General features: G+C 47.7%; 1 protein-coding gene across 1 annotated transcript in view; it reads left to right on the forward strand.

Annotated features, from left to right (window-relative positions):
* The window catches only part of CEMIP (cell migration inducing hyaluronidase 1), a 175,511-nt gene that overhangs the window by 117,753 nt on the left and 43,066 nt on the right, over positions 1–14,692 (forward strand). Inside the window, exons 12-13 of the mRNA XM_023193397.1 lie at positions 9,053–9,228; positions 11,476–11,685. Coding sequence (XP_023049165.1) covers positions 9,053–9,228; positions 11,476–11,685 — 386 coding nt within the window. The remainder of the gene's footprint in view (positions 1–9,052; positions 9,229–11,475; positions 11,686–14,692) is intronic.

Consider the following 14,692-nt stretch of genomic DNA (forward strand, 5'->3'; position numbering starts at 1 on the left):
TTTTGGAGGCAGGTGGTAATTTGGTGAGTGTAGCTAAAGAGAGGGAAAGAAACAGCAGCTTGTGGGTAGAGGCCGAGATGACTAGACATTTGTTCCTTGACAAAGTAGCAGAGTCTGCTTTTTAAAATGACAGTGTTTGAACCCCTACATTATTTGCAAAAGGTTTTGGGGTATCTTACCATAAACACAAGTCCAAGTAAATCTGGCAACGAAGGTAAAAAAGATGGAAGGAGAATAAATTCAGCAAAACCAGAGGGGGAGGTGACTAAGATTAGCGGAAGAGCAGAAGATACTAAAATAGACAATAAACTTTATCTCTGAGCTCCTTGGCAGCCAGAGCAAAGAAAGAAACTTCACAAATTACTTAACTATCATCCACTGAAATGAAGGCAACAAGAAGCCCAGAAGACCAAGAGGGACAACTTTCTCGTAGTTCCGAACCACTGAGGAAATTGCCAGCAGCAATGCTAGGAGCAGTTTTATGCAAAGATGCTGTCTGTGCGGCTATTTGCAGTTTGACTTCTAATAGTAGATTGGGACATGTTGTTGGTCACATTCTCTAAAGACGTTTTGAAGAAGACATTTTTGGCTTGGGTTTTGTTTGGCAGAGGCAGAATAGAATAAAGGATGTGGGCTTTGGAACCAGACATCCAGGATTTGGGTTCCAGGAATGCCAGTTATTTGCTGTATGACCTTAGACAATTAAGTAATCTTCCTTTATGTCAGCTTCCTCATCTGTAAAATGGAGATAATGATCATGACTACTTCATGGGATTATTGTGAGGATTAAAGGAGTTTGTATATGTGAGGCACTTATAATATTGCCTAGCACACAGTAAGTGCTTAATGAGTGTTAGCTCTTATTACCATTAGGTGTAATAATTTAGCAACTATGCTTAAAGATGGGAAAGGAGGAAGGGGCGTGGCTAACAGCAATTTATACCAATTCTGCTCCTTTTGTTGTAGTGAGAGGGAAACAAACTATTTCTATCATTATTATTATTGTTATTACTTTATAGAGACAGAGCCTCACTATGTTGCCCAGGCTGTTCTCAAAATCCTGGGCTCAAGTGATCCTCCCCTTTCAGCCCTCCCAAAGTGCCGGGATTACAAGCATGAGTCATCACACCTGGCTATCATCATTATTGATGAACACCCGAGGTCTGTCATAGGCCTGCAGCTATTTCTGTGCATGTCTCCAGTGCTTCAAGGTGTGAGTGTGCATGTCGCACACTTCCCCCACCCTTAGCCTGGGCAGGTGGCTTTGTCCCGCCCTTCCTCCACGAGGAGGTAGGCAGGAGCATTTCATCATGTATTCAACAAGCCATTAGAAAGCACATACAGGTCGGGGGTGGTGGCTCACGCCTGTAATCCCAGGACTTTGGGATGCTGAGGCAAATGGATCTCAAGGTCAAGAGTTCGAGAACAGCCTGGCCAACATGGTAAAACCCCGTCTCTACTAAAAATACAAAAATTAGCCAAGCATTGTGGCTTGTGCCTATAATCCCAGCTACTCAGGAGGCTGAGGCAGGAGAATCGCTTGAACCTGGGAGGCAGAGGTTGTAGTGAGCCAGGATCATGCCACTGCACAGAGTGAGACTCTGTCTCAAAAAAAAAAAAAAGAAAGAAAGAAAGAAAGGGGAAGGAAGGAAGGAAGGAAGGAAGGAAGGAAGGAAGGAAGGAAGGAAGGAAGGAAAGAAGGAAGGAAGGAAGGAAGGAAACACATACAATGTGCCAAGCTTGCATACGGCATGGTGAGCAAGATAGACGTGTTCCCTGTCCTCAGGGAACCTGCAGTCCAGCAGTGAAGATGGATATCCACCAAAGTATTATTCCAATCAAAATAGAATTCCAAAATAGAAAGATGACAACTGCTATCAAAGTGGGATATGGGAGGTGCTGGGAGTATAGAAAAGGGAGATTTGGCAAAGACAAACAGGCATGGGAGTCTTCCCAGAGGAATGAGTGACTGAGCTGAGACAGAATAGAAGCCACCTAGGGAGAAGTACTGCCAGAGGGGAACATAAAGTTGAGGGGTGCATGGTGTGTTCCAGCTACCAAAAGGCCAGAGTAGCTGAAGTGGAGAATGGGAGAGCTGCATGGGGCTCGAGAGAAAGGGCAGGGCCATGGTACAATTTGGGGCTTTATTCTGAGTGCACAGGGAAGTCACTGAAGGGCAGAAGCTTACTGGATATCCCTTGGCAAGGAAAGACTGTCTAGATCTATGTTTATAGGAGGGTGTCAAGAGAAGCAATTTCCTAATGATTGTTAAACCCTTGGGTCTTCACTGAATGACTATGTGTCACCCAGGGACAATTGTGAAGAAGCCTCTGGGAGGTCAGATGTCCTCCCGGACTCTTGGCAGGAGTGGCATTCAGACCATCTGAGCTGATGTCACTGTTCACTGTAAGATGATCCATGGGCCTGGGGTAGCATTTGGGCTATTTAGGAGGGTGAAAGCCTGACTGTGAGCCTTTGCCTGCATGGAGGTGGGAGCGTGTTCTAGAGAGAGCTGCTCGGGGTTTCTTCAGACCAGTCCTCATCTGCACCCCAGGGTGGGTCACCCTGAGGCCTGCATGGGTGGTCTCACTTTGAGCAGGTCCTAACAAGGCAACTGTGGTGCCAAGGGTGGCCCTGAGAATGGAGAACCTGTGTGCGTCAAAGCATTTCTGCCTCAGCCTATGGTGGGGTTGGGGTGTCCATGGAGGAGAGCTGCTCTTCTTGATCACATTTGACCACCAGGGTCAGCTGCTTCTGGAGGTCCCTGAAGGCTGGACAGAATGCAGGGGGGCAGCTCCAGGCCCCAAGTACCAAGCAGGAGAGGATAAGTGGAGAAGATGCTGCGCCCACCTCAATGCCCTCTATTTTCCTTGGGGTTAGCACTGCCTGTGCTTGTTTCCCCATTAGCCCCACCCCAGCCTACCTCCCCTCCCTTAAAGACATTCAACTTGGAGCAGCCACCTCCTTTGCTCTGCCCAGGAGCTGTGGGGCCCCCAGGAAAACAGCAGCTCCTGGTGAACAGCACCAGAAAAGCCCCAAGTAGGGGTGCATGTGTGTGTGTGTGTGTGTGTGTGTGTGTTGTGTCTGTCTGTTCTGGAGAGGCTCACATTCCTCCTATTCATCCCCAAGCCCATTCTCTGGCTCTCCATCTCCCCGTTGACAGGATCAAGGACTCCACCCGCTTCTCCCTTTTCTGTGAGCACCCTCACCCACCCAGCTGTCTCTTAGGCTTCTCTCCCCCAGGCTGGCTGCAGACAGGGACACAATCTATCTGGGTCCTCCTTCCTCATTGCTCCCAGATTTCATTCTACAGGACTGTTTGCATTTCCCTTAAGGACTTTCTGATGGGAAACAGATGGGGGTAACATAGTAATGAAAATGCATGAATCACCTAAAAAAAAATTTCAAAATTTTGTCAACCACAGTATGATTGCCAACACCTCACAGTGTGGCAGTTAGAACTCCCCTCCCTTGATTTTCTGCCCTGTTGTCTTTACCACCTCCCCACTTTGCCCGTGAACACCCCCCACATCTTTAAAGAATGCCGCTATTAGCTAGAATTAACATGAATTTTGTTTTCTGTGATATTCCAAGTGCTTCACATAAACCATCTTGTTCACTCTTCACAACAACCTAATACAGTAGGGGCTACTGTTTTCTTCGTGACTCAAATGAGGAAACTGAGCCATATGGTGGCCACCAGCCACATGTGGCTACTTAAATCTAAATTGGATTAAATTAAGTTAAAAATTCTATTCCTGGCCGGGCCAATGGCTCACGCTTGTAATCCCAACACTTTGGGAGGCCGAGGCGGGTGGATCACCTCAGGTCAGGAGGTCGAGACCAGCCTGGCCAACATGGTGAAACCCCGTCTCTACTAAAAATACAAAAATTAACCGGGCGCGGTGGCTGGCACCTGTAATCCCAGCTACTCAGAAGGCTGAAGCAGAAGAATTGCTTGAACCTGGGAGGCGGAGGTTGCAGTGAGCTGAGATCGTGCCATTGCACTCCAGCCTGGGGGACAAGAGCGAGATTTTGTCTCAAAAAAAAAAATAAAGAAAAGAAAAGAAAAAAAAATTCTATTCCTCGATCACAGCAGCCAGGTTTCATGTGTCCAGTAGCCACCAGTAACTAGTGGCTGCCATACTGGACAACCCAGAATAAAGCATTTCCTTCATCACATGAAGTTCTAGTGGGCGGCATTGATGTAGGGTCAAGCAAGTCAACAGCTGAGCCAGGATTCCAACTCAGAGCTATCTGGCTCCAAGACTACACGTGCCGCTTCATCCTCCCTCCATGAAAGCCCTTGTTCCCAAGGTCTCCACATGAAGATGACTGTGGGGAACCTGGGTTTATGTTTGCTTTTTGGGGCCTTCCAACTTGAGTCCCTCTGGACTCGTCCTCATACCGGATCTGAGAAGGTTAGGCCCCATCTCCCCAGACTCACTGAGTCCTGCTAGGTCTGAGCTACATGTGCACACTCTGGCTCCTTCCATTGGAAGGTCCTTGATGTTTTTTCTTCTCTTGACCCCAGCACCTGTAGAGAGGGGTACAGGTACCCTGCAGAGAGGGGTCTGCGGGTTGTGGAACCAGGACACCTGCAGAGTAAAGACTAGGGTAGGTCGGCATCTGCAGTCCTGTGTAGGGCAACTGTGCAGAGCCCCTCTGCTTCACAGGCCTCCTCCCCCCTCACCCAGGTGCTCACGGCTCTTCTGGATTATTTGAGACAAGGCTAGTTTGGCCACATCTGCTTTTCCCTGGTTGGGCTTCACGTATCAGTACTTTGAGGAGGAAGGGAGGAGTGGTGGCCGGTGGGAGAATTCTGAGGCAGGACGGGGTGCGGGGGAGTCAGGCACACAGTGTCCCTTGTCTCTCGGATAGCAGCCTGGGAGTGGCCAGTGAAGACAGCAGCAGGACAGATAAGGTGGCTGCTGCAGCTAACAGCCATGGCCAGGTCTTGTAAAAGATTCTGATAGGAAGCTCCGCAGCTGGGAAGACGGCTGTTGGACTGAAATATTCTTGCAGCTCTCAATCTGAGTTATATTTCCTTGGCTGACAGGAGTCTGATAAACACAGTGCCTCCACCTACCTGACAGTCACTCCTACACCCTGCCAACCTTCCCCCATGGAACAAAGAAAGATGCCAAATTTGCTATCTACCAACTCCCGTTATTATAGGTGTGAAGCCTGTGGTGGGAGCCCTGGAGATGGTGCTAGTGACAGCTGCAGGTGTCATTTCTGTTACACTAGCCTCCTACCATATGCCAGGGGCTTAATTTCTAAGCACATCCCATGGATTAACTCATTTAACAATCACAGCCACCTTTTGAGGTATGTGCTATTATTATCTCCATTTTATAGATGAAGAGCCTGAGGTTCCAAGAGCTTAAATACACTCAGGGACTCACAGCTGTGAGCTGAGTTGGAATCTGACCCTCACAGCCTGGCTCCAGAATTACAATCCTCCCCATCACACTATCTTACCTCTGCAGCCACGTTCAAGACCAGATCCCTGAGGAAGTTCCTCTGGCCACCTATGAGAGCAGAAACCTCTAGTCAGAGTCCTTCCTGGATACCATATTTTAAAGTGGATGCTGGCAAGTTGAGAGAAGCACCCAGAGCACCAGGATGCACGTACTGTGAGGGAATGTTGGAAGACGAAGGATGAGTGTCCTGGAGGTGGAGAGGCTCAGCCTGGCTTCCTGGCTCTGCTGAACACTGCAGGAACTCCCATAAGGAAAGACTAACACTGAGTGTGGTCAAGGAACACATCACTGAGAAGGAGAAACTGGAGCTAAGTGGGACAAAGTGGAGAAAGCTTTCTGCAGGTAGAGGGAGATACACTGATGAAAGCAAAGGCATGTTCAAGGAAGGATGATGGTCTGCTCCGGCCGGAACAGAAGAGGGTGTGTGGGAGTGATAAGAGATGAACCCACAGGAGTTGGAGTTTCACTGTGTCAGCCCCTTAGACTGGTAAACAGGGAACTGAGTTTTGCATGGAGACCTCTTTGCCATCCCCTGCCTGGCAAGACTGATCCTGCTGCTCTCTGTGCCTGTTCCCTCAACATGCTCAACCCATTGGGGAGCGTGGGAAGTCTCCTTCCTTTCCTTGGCAAAGTTTGCTCTGTGCTCTCAGGATCCACTCAGAAGCCAGTGCAAAGCTCTTTTTCAGAAAGATTCTGCACCCCCACACCTGGGAAGGCCCCGTAACTGAAGGCCACAGAGCTGATGGATGGGAGATGAGTCAGGGATGGAAGGAGAGGTTTTTCTGAGGGTGGCCAGAGGGAGCCCTGCTTCTGGATCTCAAAACTGTAAAGACACATGGCCCTGTAGCCCAAATGAGAAGCCACGTTCAATGGGCTGCCCTGGAGGAGGGAGCTCCAGCATTCTGCAGAGTTAACTCATTTCATATCATTTCCCCTGGTCGGTGTCAGAACCCTGGATGAAACCAAAGGCCTGACAACTTCCATGTATGGTGTCCACTCCTGACCCCTTTGGCAGGGCACAGAACTTTTTGGCATCTGCATATCAGGGAGTACGAGTCCATGGCAGTAAATCAAATCTTTCTAAGATTATTATTTTTTAATGTCTGATACTTGTTTAAAGAAGACTCCTGTGCTGGGTGTGGTGGCATCTGCCTGTAGTCCCAGCATTTTGGGATCCCCAGACAGGAGGACTTTTTGAGCCCAGGAATTTGAAACTACAGTGAGCTGTGATCACACCACTGCACTCCAGCCTAGGTGACAGGGCAAGACCCAACCCAGTATCTAAAAAAAAAGGAGGACTCTGTGATAGATGGAATAATAACCCCTAAATATATTCATGTCCTGATCTTCAGTACCCATGAATGTTAGCTTATGTGACAAAAGGGACTTCGCAGATGTGATAAATTAAGGCTCTGGAGATGGGAGATTATCTTGGATTATCTGGGTGGGCCAAATGTGATCACAAGGATCCTTAAAAGAGGGACATGAGAAGGTCAGAGTCAGAAGAGAGTGACGTGATGACAGGGGCAGAGACTGGAGTGATGCACATTAAAGAGGGCGGAAAGGGTCATGAGCCAAGGAACGCAGGCAGCCACTGAAATCTGAAAAGGGCAAGGAGCAGATTCTCCTCTAGAGCCTTCATGAGGAACCAGTCCTGTTCACACCTTGATTTATCCCCATTAGACTCATTTCATACTTGCGACTCCCAAGGCTATAAGAGAATAAATTTATGTTGTTTTAAGCCACTAAGTTTATGGTAATTTGTTACTGCAGGATAGGAAACTAATATCAACTCCATGGGAGATAGTTTCTCAAATTTGCCGTTCATCAATTTCACATCTTGAATAAGATACTTCAAAAAAAAGAAAAAAGAAAAACCCACAATCTCACTGAATCTGCAGAATCCCAAAACGGTAAACATCCCTAGAAACACTGCAGGCACACAGGATATGTGCAGGGTGAAGGGGCAGGCAAGGGTCAGCTCTTCCTGTGGAGGAGACAGCAGGACAATGTCACCGTAGAAGGTGTTGCTCAGGGCTAATTATAACCATGGTCTTCATCTGTGAACACTGGCAGTGTCTGGGGGCTGAGGCCGGTGCTCCATTGCTCCAGTCAAGATCACAGTGAAAGCCAAGCTGTGTAGGTGGTGTGGTTCACAGTGGGAATCCACATGGGAGGTTATTGCTGTCTGTAATTGCATCCTCAAATGGAAGAGAAAGTATCCATAAGCCAGGTCAGCAACCTCAGTGACGAGCCCAACAAATTTAGAGCTCGCCTAAGATCTCTTTATTCCATAAAAGATTGTGGGATTGTTGTGGAAGCAGAATTTGGGGCTATAAATCAAAGGAAGTTCTAAAGTTTGAACTCCTGTCACCCTGCACCATTCTTGAGATGCATTTTCTGCACAGAGTGGAGAGGAAGAGACTGCATTTGGCAAGAGATTGAGTGGAGTGATGGGAGGGAGAGAATGGAGAGAAAACGGAGGGGTTAGGTGCAGACCCCAAGTTCAGGGGCTCTGATTACAGCGGGAAAGAGACTGGCAATTGCTAGGAGAGGTAGCAGAACTGGAAAAGGTCTTTTGTTTGTTAGTTTTTTAAGGATGGGAAGGTCTAGAGAAGTTTGAAGATAGAATATAAGGAGCCCAAATGAAGGAAGAAATGAAATTACTAGTGCAGGGAGTCCAGGGCCTTAAGGATGTGGAAAGGGGTGGGACTGGGGGGTCAGTGCACAAGTGGGGAGAGCATCCTCTCCACCAACACCAGAGGGAGGGCAGGGGATGGTGAGGAGCTCCGTATAGAGTCAGATGGAGGCCCTTCTTCCCTGCTCCACGTGGTACCATGGAGGCATCCAGAGCCAGGCCACAGTGGTGGATGCAGAAGCTCCAATCTGGCTCTTTCTGGAGCCCCAGGCTGTAGATACATACATACTCTGCATGAGGCTGAGGTAAGCAGAATAGGGATTTGCCTGCGCTAACAGATTATGAATTTGCACTGTTCTAAAGTAGGGGCTTTAAAGACAGAGGGGATCTGTTTTATCTCCCTAACATTGGCAATCTACGGTATCATCCAGAGACCAGGTTTCTTCTCTCCCATTGCTCTGCCATCTTTGGGGCATGATTCTTACCTGCATGGGCGAGGCTAGCCCAACAGCCCCCAGGAAAGAGCAAGAGGAGGGCAGTCTGGAGGTGGCACTTACCACTTCTCACATCTTATGGCCACACCTAACTGCAAGGAGGCTGAGAAATGTCATTCCCTTGGGTGGCCCTGTGTCCAGCTAAAATGCGGGAGTCTATGACTGAAAAGCAGAAGAGGAGACAAATATTAGGGGACAATTAGCCATTTCTGCTAAGGGCTTCAGACCTAAGCCTGTGTAGCTGTGAGATCTGGCTCTGCATGCAGGTACGTGACTTCACCTCCCTGACCTTCATCCCTCTGTAACATGAGACCACTGTGCACACCGGTCATGGTGATGAGTAAGCAACAGCCATGGAAGCACCTGGCATGGGCCTGGAACTCAGTGGGCATGCAGTACCTGCTGTTGTTTACCTTCCTCCCTTTCTGCCCTAGGGAAACCAATGTACCTGCACATCGGGGAGGAGATAGATGGCGTGGACATGCGGGCAGAGGTTGGGCTTCTGAGCCGGAACATAATAGTGATGGGGGAGATGGAGGACAAATGCTACCCCTACAGAAACCACATCTGCAATTTCTTTGACTTCGATACCTTTGGGGGCCACATCAAGGTATGTATCAGTCCGGCAGAATCTTTCAACCCAACCAGGAGAGTTCCCATGATGTCAGCCTCTAGGCGGGGCTTCTTGGTAGGGATGAGGGTCGGGGAACAGGAGGTGGGATCAAGGGGAGGGCGCCTTCTGGAAGTTTGAGAAGTCTTATGTATTATCCATTGGTGTGCAGCTCCCCCTACAAATATTTGGGAATAAGAGAGATGACGGAGCTAACTCGACAACAAACAGCTCTCTGCCACGTGGTACACATCACACTGTTTCAACATTGCCTCCATTCCTTGTCTTCATTATTTCATGACTACTTCATTCTGATCACTTCCTAAAATAACTAGCATTGAACTTGCAAAAGGTCACATTTACGATAGATCCATTACCATATAGATAAAACAGTAAGCAGATGAGAGGAACTAGAAGTTGTAGCATTGGCTGGGCGTGGTGGCTCATACCTATAATCCCAGCACTTTGGGGAGCCGAGGTGGGTGGATCACCTGAGGTCAGGAGTTCAAGACCAGCCTGGCCAGCATGGTGAAACCCCATCTCTACTAAAAATACAAAAATTATCTGGGCTGGTGGCGGGCGCCTGTAATCCCAGCTACTCGGAGGCTGAGACAGGAGAATTGCTTGAACCCAGGAGGCAGAGGTTCAGTTAGCCAAGATTGCGCCACTGCACTCCAGCCTGGTGACAGAGTGAGACTCTGTCTCAAAACAAAAACAACAACAATAACAAAAAGAAGATGTTGTAGCATATCATTTACCTGTGAATTTCCTGGTTAGAGTCAAGACAAAGAAGAGACATAGTGAGCTGCAGGGTTCTTACCGCACAATATAGAAAAACGATACTGGTTTATTGGTGCTTACGTTTTCCTAGTATTAAGCTCAAAGAGGAATTTATTTTATATCACAATGCAAAGTGCCTTTCCAGGCATATTGTATTGCTTAAGATACCCAAAATTTCTTCATGTGGTAATTGGTTTCAATGCCGATAGCATAATATTACCTCAGAGTTTTGTGAAGACAGTTTTCTTAAAGCTAATATCATGCACTTTAAGGATAAGACTTTTTGGTAGTGGAACTGAAGAGACAAATGGAGTGAAACTTACAGCATTCACAATGGGGGCCCTACTGGCGGCATTTTATGTGAGATAGTTCTTTGTCACATAGGCCTGTATTATAGGATTTCTATCATCCCTGGCCCCTACTAATTCAATGCTAGCAGTGCTCCCCAGTCATTATCACCATGAAAAACACTTCATATATCCAGTCATCTCCTGGGTATAGGGTGGGGCAGAGTCGACAATACTGTCCTCAGTTGAGAAACTCATTAGTGAAACTAAAGCAGAAATAACAGGTCTATGTTACACAAGCTTCTATAGCCCCCTTTCCAATCCTGAGAGCAGTCCCTGAGTGATCAGGGGACTCTTTCCCACTGAGCTCAAACTAGCCTTCAGAGTCATTCTCAACACAACTCTCCAGGGCAGCCACTGCTGGAGTTGACACTCCAGTTGACACCTATTTTTGGAAGAAATGGTTAGCATGCCAAGATTATCCTTCTCTAGTAGAGGTTAGCTGAGCCTGACCTTTGACAGGAATCATTTTCAGACTGTGCTTTCACGGTGAGCACCTGGAGGGCAGGAATTCCGTGTGATCAAGTGATTTTCTTGAGCCTGAAAGGAATGACTCTAGGCATATCATGAAGCGAGTGTGTGGTGTCCCCTCCACTCACACACATGCCACCAGAACATGGGCTAATGAAGATTCCAGAGTCAGTGTTCCCTTTCCCTCTGCTAGGAGAAGGTCTTAGGTGGGAGACAATGGCAAAAGCTCTTGCTGCTCCATAGTTCACTGTAACCTGGATTCCCCATGCTCATAGGGCATGCTTTTTGCTAGCCCACTCCTCCAGATTATCTCAGAGTTATCCTTTGCTCCTAACACTTGATGGTTTGGGAGACAGGAAAGGAGGGTCAAAGTGAGCCCCAACTATAGAATAGCCCTTCAGAACATCTCATTTCCAAGCACTCAATTTCCTCACAATGTCCTCTGTAATTAGCAGCTCCTTGTCTGTCTTCCACAGTATAAGAAGGGCCAGGCATTCTAACCCATTTGCAGAGAAAATCTTTGATTTACTGAGTATTGGGTGGGGACTGACAAAGAACAATGCCTCTGCATCTTTGGAATATGGGCACTAGCCAGGGAAATCCCAAAGCATCTCATGGGCTCCTCTGACTCTTGGTTCTCCTCTCCTAGTTTGCTCTGGGATTTAAGGCAGCACACCTGGAGGGCATGGAGCTGAAGCATATGGGACAGCAGCTGATGGGTCAGTACCCGATTCACTTCCACCTGGCCGGTGATGTAGATGAAAGGGGAGGCTATAACCCACCCACATACATCAGGGACCTCTCCATCCATCATACATTCTCTCGCTGCGTCACAGTCCATGGCTCCAATGGCTTGTTGGTAAGCACCTCCTTCCCTCAGGGAACTCTGGGGATGGGCCATGGATGGTTAGCACTGGAGGGGTGTTTGGATGTAGACACTTAATCCAGGGCCTTTGGGGGTTGAACCATCCTTAGCTCAGGTTTTGGAATGATATCAACTGAGAGCAGATCACCAACCAAACAGGAAGGAGAAAATAGAGCTTTGTCCTTACCAAAGGTACCAAGCAGAGATGGGAGAGTGATTACTTTGCGGTGGTTTCTAAGAGTCCAGTTTTTCCTGTGCTTCACTGGGATAACATGAAATCTGGAGATCATTCCGCCACCACATAGCATGACAGCTCTGCTAACTGCAGACAGGGGGGTCATGCCAAGACTTGGCTGTGGTATCTACCCAATACCCAACAGATTTGAGATGGTGACAACAATGGGCTTTTTTTCTTCTGTTGAACCAAGTGTTCCTTCAGAGCAAGTGCTGCTGGGAGAAATACTCTCATTAGCAAATTGGCATGTGTATCAGAGGCTTGTCTTGATTTCCACAGATGATTTTTTTATACTAAACTGACCTTTCTCTAAGTGAACTACATTTCTATCCTTTATAAACTTTAACACTGGACATCACAAAATGGAACCCTGCTAGCTGAATCTAGCAACCAGATGTGTTTTGTTTGGCTTATACTGTGTTTAGAGAAACATTTGAACATTTTTACACTAAATTGATAATTTTACACTAAATTGGACTTTCTTTAAATGAACTACACTTTATATCCTCTATAAACTTTAAAACTGGATGTCACAAAATGACACCCTTCAAGCTGAATCCAGCTATACGATGCGTTTTGTTTGGCTTAAATAGTGCCAAGAAACATTTGAATTAGTTTCCATCATTTAAAAATTAAGAGATTCTACATAAAAATATGGATTCCTGTCTTCTTTTGAAAAGTAGGATGAGTTGGCAATACCCGTCCTGCCTCCCTGCAAGGCAACAATGGCTTGGAGCAGAGTCGAGGCTGCCTCCACTAAGACAGGTGTGCATTCTCCAGTGTGCAGCAGGCCTACCATGGCTGTTACAATTACTGTAAATCCCCCAGGCCAGTGCCACTCCTTTCATTGCCTGCTGGCCCCTGTGGGCATTTGTGTTTGTAACCCCTGCTTTAAACCAGGCAGAGCAAGCCTCACCAACAGGCATATGGTTATGGGAAAATAAGGAGGCTATCCGTGTGACACTGGTGTGGTTCTATTCAATGTACTCTTCTATTATAAAGAGTGTCTGTTGTTTCTGTGTTTTAAATGCTCTGATTTAAAACCTCCCACTGAGTAAAGAGAAGAGATCCTCGGCTTTGGAGCCCCGTCTAGGAGGGCCTGGGTTCAAGGGCTTGATCCACAGATCAGGAGCTGTAGGACCTTGGGCAAGTAGCTTAACTTCTCTGAACCTCAGCTTCCTGCTCAGTCAAGTAAAAACACAACACCAAACACATAGGGCTATTGTGAGGATGAATGAGATGCAGGTAGGTTTAATGTGGAGGTACTGTCCACACATGAAGGCTGATTCTCCCCAGCAGGTGGTAGAGGACTGTGCTGGAACCATTGCTGGAAGCTGTATGAATTTTTTCTGGCTCAAGGAAAAAGGAAAGGAGAATGTTTTCTGGCTAAAGCTGAAAGACATCAAGATTTACAATAAATTCAGAATGTCAGGGATGAGCATGGGCTCTGGAGCCAGACTTCCTGGGTTGCAGCTGGAGTTCTGCCACTTACAAGCCATGTGATCTTGGGCCAGTCATTTTACCACTCTATGCTTCTGTAAAATAGAGAGGATGGCACTGCTTACCCTACATGGTTGCTTCTAGGATTAAGCAAGCAGAGAACATGGAAAGCATGGAGCCCAGTGTGTGGCCCACATTTTGCCTTGTGTGCAGGCCTCAGGTCTGTCCTGCTCCCTCGTGTGATTTGCAGAACCAGTGCAATGGATGCAATCACACCTTTTTCACACAGGGTGGTGATGGCGGTCAGGATACATGGTGAAGAGACCAATGTAGAATTGGTTAGGAAAGATAACAGGCCTCACTGAGTCTTTGGAACTTTGCTTGTTCTGAGCATTTCCATTGAAGTTCTATTTGTAAATTTAGCTTAAATTCACCTACATTCAACTTTATTAAAAAGAAAGATATTAAGATTATCAGAAGCCTGTGATTACAGATCTGGAGCAGTTTGAATGGAAGCTCTTGTGAATCTCAGGGAAAATACACCACACACACACACACACACACACACACACCCTGGAGTGTGGATGTGTGGCTGTGCTTTCTCACGCACTTGCTGTGTGACTGCTGGCAAGCTACTTAACCAGGCAGGTCTTCAGTTTCCTCACACGTGCTGTGGAGAATGTGATGGCTTCCTCTCAGGGTGGTTCAGTTAGAAAATACCTGTGAAATGTTTTTGGCTGTCTTTGGAATAGCAAACCTTTCTCAGAGCGCTGAGCCCAGGTCTCAGCTGCAGCAATGGACTCAAAAAGGGGGAAGTGGCACAAGAATTACTGGTGGCAGGGGCAGAGGCCTTGGGCACTCTAGGATACCCAGCAGGGTTGAGAGTGAGCATCCCAGCAGGGCTGCAGCCTGGGAGAGGCTGGGAGAGGCTGGGAGAACTGGGAGAGGCTGGGAAAGATGGCATAGGCGTAGAGCCAGGAGTGTGAGTTCATGAAGATAGGCTGCGGGAGTGAGAAATGTGTGGGGCAAGAGGGAAGGCAGCAGATCGGGGGTAACCCACGGGGCTGTATCTGGAGCAGCCACGTGGGTCACTTATACCCACAGTGGAGGTGGACTCTTGGAGCCAGAGCCTTGGACAACCTGTCAGAACCAGAAGACCCTTGCTGCCCTATATGCCAAAGTCTCCCTCCAGCCTGGCTCTTAGGGATGCCAGCTGCCAAACTGGCAGGGCCATTGTCCAGACATTAGGTGGCCGAGGTACCAGTTACAGCCTGGTCCTCGTGGCCACGTAGGACCAGCCTCACTCAGCTCAGGACTGAGCTTGAT

This window comes from Piliocolobus tephrosceles, chromosome 6 (genome assembly GCF_002776525.5).
Source record: "Piliocolobus tephrosceles isolate RC106 chromosome 6, ASM277652v3, whole genome shotgun sequence".
Taxonomy (NCBI): Eukaryota; Metazoa; Chordata; class Mammalia; order Primates; family Cercopithecidae; genus Piliocolobus; species Piliocolobus tephrosceles.